At 40.6% G+C, this 8,211-nt stretch overlaps 1 protein-coding gene across 2 annotated transcripts in view; it reads left to right on the top strand.

Moving 5' to 3' along the window:
- The window catches only part of ABCA5 (ATP binding cassette subfamily A member 5), a 169,561-nt gene that overhangs the window by 107,684 nt on the left and 53,666 nt on the right, over positions 1-8,211 (top strand). For both annotated transcript variants that reach the window (XM_083148775.1, XM_083148776.1), the window contains exons 21-24: positions 771-898; positions 1,395-1,532; positions 2,911-3,024; positions 6,451-6,621. In XM_083148775.1, coding sequence (XP_083004901.1) covers positions 771-898; positions 1,395-1,532; positions 2,911-3,024; positions 6,451-6,621 — 551 coding nt within the window. The remainder of the gene's footprint in view (positions 1-770; positions 899-1,394; positions 1,533-2,910; positions 3,025-6,450; positions 6,622-8,211) is intronic.

The raw sequence follows: 8,211 nt of genomic DNA on the forward strand, positions 1-8,211 counted from the left end.
TGTGGCTATCGGTGTAGCATGAGAAGTTCAACATGAGTTGAACTGTAGAGCGAAGTGAGTCAGGCACATTTATTTATGTATATTGTTAGGTGCCGCGGAACTCTTGTGGTGCCATATAAATAAACATTGATAGTAATAATAATAATAATAATTTATATATACATGATGATCTATTTGTAGTTGTGGCACATGCACATCACACCGAAGGTGCACAGTGGGTGCCTCCCTATCACCAACCATCCGGGACAGTCTGGTCATTTAGATCAGAGTCTGGAGGGGTGGCATTCCTGGGCTATACAATGTCTGGGAATAAGCAGCTAGTAGCATAGTCCTGGAACACCACCTCTCTGGACACTGGTCATAATTACCGGACTGTCCATAGTAATCCCAGACGAGTGGTAGCCTCAGGTCCCACTGTGCCTGCTGTGCACGTTAGATGTAATGTGTACGCACTGAAGGAGAAGAGAGACAGTGTGGAAAGGGGGTAAGTGTAACGGGATGGGAAGAGATGGAGACGGGAGGAGCCGAGCGATTGCCAGGGGCAGAACATCTGAGATGCTAATATTATTGATTGATGGAAAAAGTGAAGGTACATTTTTTCTATAGCTATTTTTGAATCTGTCTTCTTCCATCTGTCACCTTACTCTGGGAAGTGCACTACTGATGTATTAGCATGCCTGGCAACTGGGCATATAAATATACATGGTGATTGTACCACAGGTTTCTCATGTGATTTATGTGTATATTTATATCTTCCTATTTGTGTGCAGGTGCTAGCATAGATGACCTTATTAACATTCTGAATGGCCAGAAGATTAAAGTGGCATTGATGAATGGAAGCGACTACATGTCTGTTTCTCCTCACAATGGGGCTCTGGATGTCACAAGTTCTGGAAAGGTATGAGGGTGTAAGTAGTGAGTAGATTCTAGTTGTTTTTTTGTTTTTTATGTAGTATTGGGCAGAGTTCATCGAGATGAAATAATAAAGCTTTCAGTGTAAGGGGAAGTCGCAGTCCAAGTACTGAGTCCTCTGAGTCTGTATGACACAGATGAGTTGTTAGCTGTTATAGACATGGGGAAGCACTTGGGGCCAATTGAGCCATCATACACCCTGGTGGTTCTAGCATGTGGCACATGGTAGGTATCAATGATTTTTATTCTCATTGAGATCATCTACAAAATATTTGTCATTCTGGACAAAGTGCTACTTCGCTATCAGTAACTGGTGTGTAAACAATCAGATTTTCTTCTCATTCGAGCCACTTTTTTGTTAACGATTATAAATTTTCCATGAATGTTTTTAGGATTATGCTGTGCTTTGCAATGGAAAACATGTTCCTGTAGGGAAGGCTGATCCATGATTCTGAACTAGCTTGTGCTTCTATATCTTTCAGTATTACACATATGAAGCCGTGTTTAACAGCACCATGGTCCACTCTCTGCCTGTCCTCATTAACACAATCAGTAACACTCTGCTGAGGCAACTGAATGTGAATGAAAGCATCCAGGTTTCCAGCAGCCCGTTTCCCCAGGTGAGATCTCACTGTCTCCTTAGTAAATGTCAAAAGTATATGTCTTCTATTTACAGCATAATAATAATAACCTCTATCATACTTGCCTACTTTTGAAAACTAGTTTCAGGGAGATTATAGTTGGTAATATAATTTTAACAAAGCACCCCATTGTGGGGGCATGTCATGCTTTACCCAAAGGGCGTGTCTAGTTCCATATATGGAGAGATTGTGAAAAGAAATTGTGAACGTGGCACCTAGAAGTGTGGGTGTGTAATTTAAAGTGACTTATATCCAAATGTAGATGAGCCCAAAGCAGTTAGTATTGACTACTATACTTGATGAAGTGTTGGGAAATTGTGCAGATGATTCAATGTAAATGTATCTATCTGTCATTCCCTTTTTCCCCAAAAATGTAACAGTGTAATGTGGGCTAGGTGACATGAGGGAGATTGCTAGACTAATGAGGGAGGGAGAGAGAAATATATATATGCAAAGGAGAAATGAGACGCGCACCAGTGAGCATATGAAAGTATAACAATGTACTTAAAATAAATTCACACGTACATCAGGGTTTAAAATTAACAACTTGCCAAGCAATCAATCAGCGGTACTCAAGCGTGGAAGATGAAATCCAGACACACCTCCTGAAGAAGTCATACCTGATGACGAAACGCGTTGAGCGTGGCCATCTCTGTCTGACACAGTGACGTCCCTCTGCTGGTCCCATTGATTCTTCAGCGTCTGCTGGCGAAGTGGCTGCCGGAGTGATAGACCTTGCTTCCTGACTGCGGCTCTCGGAGCGGTTTCTGGATTTCATCTACCATGATTGAGTACCGCTGATTGATTGCTTGGCAAGCTAATTATTTTAAACCCTGATTTACTTGTGCATTTATTTTAAGTAAATTGTTATACTTTCATATGCTCACTGGTGCGCTTCTCATTTCTCCTTTGCAAGCATACTGTTCTGGTCCATGGTTGGATCCTGAGGAGCGGGCACACATCTGGGAATCCATGGACCCTGTCTCATATCATTATTAAGGACATTTGTGCTGGGTATCACTTTCTTTTATATATATATATATATATATATATATATATATATATATATATATATAAATCTAAAAAAAAATAAAAATCATTTTAACCTTGTTTTCCTTATTCCTATAACGTTATAGTCATGTACATATAATAACATATGCTTACAATTCATATGAGTTGTTGATTAATCACAAACAGAAATATTATAATAACCATATTAATATTATAATTAACTAGAAGATGCACTGTACATATTTGATGTTCTGAGAAATACTGGAGCACTTTGTGTTTCCAAATGTGGGATAACTACTGACTGCTAATGTGTGCTATGGTTATATGGTAATCGTTGTCTCAACAGGAGTATTTGGATATATCGTTTAAAGTCTCTCTGTATTTTCTGGTCATTTACTTGGGAATCATAGCTGCAGGCATGCTACCTTATTTTGCAATGGAGAACACATATAATCATAAGGTAAGATAGACGAAATCTCATGTATGTTTCCTCCTGTTCTGTCATCCTTTTACGTTGGTTTACATTGTGCATTGGTGAAGAGTCTGATCGAAAACTTTGCCAGTTCATCTAGCCATGGATGTTGAGAGCAGGGATGGGCCAGGTCAGTGGCAGAACTCTGGGAGGCAATGGAGTCATCTGCCGCCGGGCTCCTGCTCCCAAGGGGGCACCTCTCCTTACCTTCTAGATCAGTTATTTGAAAACCGTCAATATGGCTTTTGTAACTGAGTTCTGAAATATGTGTTCTCTCTCTCTAAATATATAGAAATAAATATAGCTACATATATATATATATAACACATATATTTGATATATTATTTAAGGTCCGGTTTGTGTGTGTGTGTGGGGGGGGGGCACGAATATATATCTTGCCTCTGGCAACCGGTACAAACTTACGCCACTGGGCCAGTAATTGCGGTGCCACATGCTTCAGAGAGGGGCGCCACTTGCAACTCAGTCATTGCTGCTGCTGTACAACAGCACAGTGGGCACATCACAGAGTAAGAGAGAGGAGAATGCTGCTGCTCTGTTGAAGAAGCCTCCCAACAAGCTCTGCAGCACAGAGGTGTGTGTACTGGGCAGGGCTGGCAACAGAAATCTTGGGGCCCGGTACACGTGTATCTTTGGGGGCCCATATATATATATATATACATACACACACATACGCAATATATATCCCCTATTAATGAAGCATAGCTCATGAAGAGAACACCGAGGTTACAACACCTGGGAATTTACCATCACAGACATTATGACCTCTGAGTTCTCATCATGGGTACTATTCATAATAGGGTCATTGGGTATTGGGAGTTGAATGAAAAGGAGAGTTATAACCCATGTGCCCTTCAGATCGCCAGGGCCCGTCACACTTGTCCCCCTTGACCCCCCCCTGTCACCGGGCCTGGTACTGGGCTGGGTAAAGTGACCTGGGACCTCTGCTAAATCTCTCCAACGAGCCAAATAAAGCATGCACCACCTCTTAACATACTTGCATGTAACATATCTTGAGTGAAATAGTTATGCCTATGCCCAAATTACAATGACATGCATAGTGTATGCAGGCTTGTGTGCTTCTTACATTTATGCTAGCCAACACTTGCAGAAGCAGACAGTGGAGGGATTGGTGTCCTAACATAGACCAAGTACAGTAAGTGCATGGCATTGGTGGACAGTCAGGATCAAGAGCATTAACATAGAAACATAGAATTTGACGGCAGATAAGAACCATTTAGCCCATCTAGTCTGCCCCTTTTTTTACCCTTCAGGTAAACTCAACCATTTTTAATCCTTATTTCTTTGTAAGGATATTTCATTGATGATGATGATCTTATGTATCACCAAATGTAAATATTATAGTTATTAATACTTCTTTTAATTTCTAAGGCACCAAAAGTGGTTCACATGGCACACATTAGAACAATACAGCACAGATACTTATAGGTGCTTCATAGGTTAGACATATTTTGTGTGCATCTTTTAGTAATTTGTCTTTTTCGGGCAGAGGGTTGTTTCTGCAGTATTGGATATTTTTGTAAAATGGAATGTACCCTTCTTTTAGCTGGCAGATATAACATTGAGGGCCTTAATCACAAATGCAGTGAAGCTGCTGCCCAGGGAAAAAATAGCTGTGAACCAGAGGCTTCGCAGTGCCAGCTCAATTGCAGAAAACTGTTGTGAAAATATTGGTACGGTTTATAAACATCTGTCAACAGCAAGATGAAATAGACTGGTGCTTGTATTCTTAAGGTGCCCATACATGGTCCAGTGCCTTTTGAACTAGATCGCATCGGATCGCATGCGATTTACGTGTGATGCGATCAGAAGGCAGTACATAATAAAGTATGGGCAGCACACACTTTTTGTACTGTGTGATGAAATGCCCACGGGAGCGTGCATCGCATAGCACAATTGTACAGTGTATGGGCACCTTTACAAACCAAATACACTGCTCAAAAAAATGAAGGGAACACTTAACACAATGTAACTCAGTCACACTGTCCGCTTAGGAAGCAACACTGATTGACAATCAATTTTGCATGCTGTTGTGCAAATGGAATAGACAACAGGTGGAAATTATAGGTAATTAGCAAGAAACCCCCAATAAAGGAGTTGTTCTGCAGGTGGTGACCACAGACCACTTCTCAGCTCCTGTGCTTTCTGGCTGATTTTTTGGTTTGAAAGCTGGTGGTGCTTTCACTCTAGTGGTAGCATGAGACGGAGTCTACAACCCACACAAGTGGCTCAGGTAGTGCAGCTCATCCAGGTTGGCACTTCAATGCGAACTGTGGCAAGAAGGTTTGCTGTGTCTGTCATCGTAGTGTCCAGAGCATGGAGGCGCTACCAGGAGACAGGCCAGTACATCAGGAGACATGGAGGAGGCTGTAGGAGGGCAACAACCCATCAGCAGGACCGCTACGTCCGCCTTTGTGCGAGGAGGAACAGGAGGAGCACTGCCAGAGCCCTGCAAAATGACCTCCAACAGGCCACAAATGTGCATGTGTCTACTCAAACGGTCAGAAACAGACTCCATGAGGGTGGTATGAGGGCCCAACATTTACAGGTGGGGGTTGTGCTTACATCCCAACACTATGCAGGACATTTGGCATTTGCCAGAGAACTCTGATTTGCAAATTCGCCACTGGCGCCCTGTGCTCTTCACAGATGAAAGTAGGTTCACACTGAGCACATGTGACAGATGTGACAGAGTCTGGAGATGCCAAGAAGAACATTCTGCTACCTGCAACATCCTCCAGCATGACCGGTTTGGCAGTGGGTCAGTAATGGTGTGGGCTGGCATTTCTTTGGGGGGGCCACACAGCCCTCCATGTGCTCGCCAGAGGTAGCCTGATTGCCATTAGGTACCGAGATGATATCCTCATCCTTGTGACACCATATGCTGGTGCGGTTGGCCCTGGGTTCCTCCTAATGCAAGACCTCATCAGGAGCATGTCCAGACATTGTAGAGAGGTCATACAGGCACGTGGAGGCCACACACACTACTGAGCCTCATTTTGACTTGTTTTAAGGACATTACATCAGTTGGATCAGCCTGTAGTGTGTTTTCCACTTTAATTTTGAGTGTGACTCCAAATCCAGATCTCCATGGGTTAATAAATTTGAGTTCCATTGATCATTTTTGTGTGGTTTTGTTGTCAGCACATTCAACTATGTAAAGAACAAAGTATTTAATAAGAATATTTCATTCAGATCTAGGATGTGTTATGTTAGTTTTCCCTTTATTTTTTTGAGCAGTGTATATTATACTTACTAATTTACTGGTAATGTTTGAGAGCTGTACCCCTGTTTTGATGAGTTAGAATAACTCTGCAAGTGTTAATATTTTGATAAATGTAAATTATTAACACAGACATTTTGTTCCCACACAAGGTGAAAGCATATACTCAGTTAAAGATGTCCGGGCTGTACCAATCAGCTTACTGGGTTGGACAAGCAGCTGTAGATATGCCTTTGTTCTTTCTGATCCTCACCATTATGCTGGGAACTTTGTTTATCTTTAACAAAGGGATTCACGTGTATGCTGGAACATTTATCACATTGGTAAGTATTTTTTAGACTATAGTTTAATGTATTGTAGAGGCACCACCTATGGTACAATTGATAACTGCGTGTAAGACACAAGTGGAATTTTAGTAAATTGGTTATGATTGTAAAGTAATTGCTTTTGATAATAACAAACATTGAATGGTGTAAATGTAAGAGGTCATAGACAAATGGAGCAATTCAAATGTTAACATAGTAGAGGTAATTGGCGTAATTGCCTAATGTATAAAATCCCAAAATTCAGAGATATACCACAGCGCTGAAGTCAATGTTTGCACTCCACCAGGGACCAAATTTGTCTATTCACACAATGCTTTTAAATCTCTCGTTACTCCAATGATCAAGCCATATCCATTTTCAAGAAAAAGTTTTTCACAGTTTTTATTTTATCTTAGTAAAAAGTTCCAACACAGTCAAACTTAAAAAATTCTTTCAAAAAATGAATTTAAAAAACAGAAAAAGCCAAAGCAAGAATAAGAGAATATATTTCTGGGATAGAGCTCACCGGACTTTTTAGGGTGCTCTTATTCATACCCAAATTCCTTCTCGGGTGTTCTGACATAAGAACCTTAAGACACCATGGGGATTCCCGGGAATAATATCTTCCCCATGTAGTGGTCAATACAGAGAGGCCAATATATTGGTCCAAATTAAATAATAGCATATATATATATGTATGCATAGAATCTACTAAATAACTACCAGTGATAGGACATATGTGATTTTCTTATTTTATTAACTTATTTTTTCAGAATTATAAGAATCAACATCTTCATAGCTGTGGATTTACAAATTAATTTGCCATATTTGCATACCCATTAGAAAAATTATATACAATCTCAGGATATCACGTGTAAAAATGAGGAAGAAATACTTGAAAAAAATTGTTTTTAAAATTATATATATTTTTATTTATTTATATATTAATTTGACCGATGATTATATCCTTATATAACGCCCGGATGGCGTTCCTGTATCAAACAGTTGCCATGAGTCAGACCTAGGTTCCGATACCTGCAGTCACGTGTGTACACCACATGAACTGATACCTCGGGCGTACGTTTCGCTCCTACTTTCTAAAAGGGGTGTGTGATTCCCTTTCTCCCTACCCCTCCGCTGTCTGAGGACAAGAGGGGAGAACAGCAGAAGTGACACAGTTCTATAAAAGGGCTGACTCTTTACCATCTTGATACTATCTATATAATAAGGAAACAACACAAGTTAATAATCAATTGGCACTGATTATTTCCATGTGACATAAGTGAAGTATATAAAGTATAGCTATTTCAGCTGCGTACTTTCCACCTCGACAGTAATCAATGTTTTAGAGACCTAAAATGTACAAACAGCATAGTATCACAAATAAGAAAGAATCAAATATTAATTGACAATATAATTTTCTTCATTATTTCATAGCGTAGCCAAAGAGCTGATTCTGGCTCAAGAATGAACCCTGCACTGCTTTTTAGTATCAGGGTCGACTGACATCGATCTCAGCACCAAAGACTCGCTATCTGGACTATTTTCAGTCACAACCCTGGGACTTCCCACTCTCTCATTCCCCTTCCGCTGTCCAAGGGCAAGAGG

Source organism: Crinia signifera, chromosome 6 (genome assembly GCF_055691185.1).
Source record: "Crinia signifera chromosome 6, ASM5569118v1, whole genome shotgun sequence".
Classification (NCBI taxonomy): domain Eukaryota; kingdom Metazoa; phylum Chordata; class Amphibia; order Anura; family Myobatrachidae; genus Crinia; species Crinia signifera.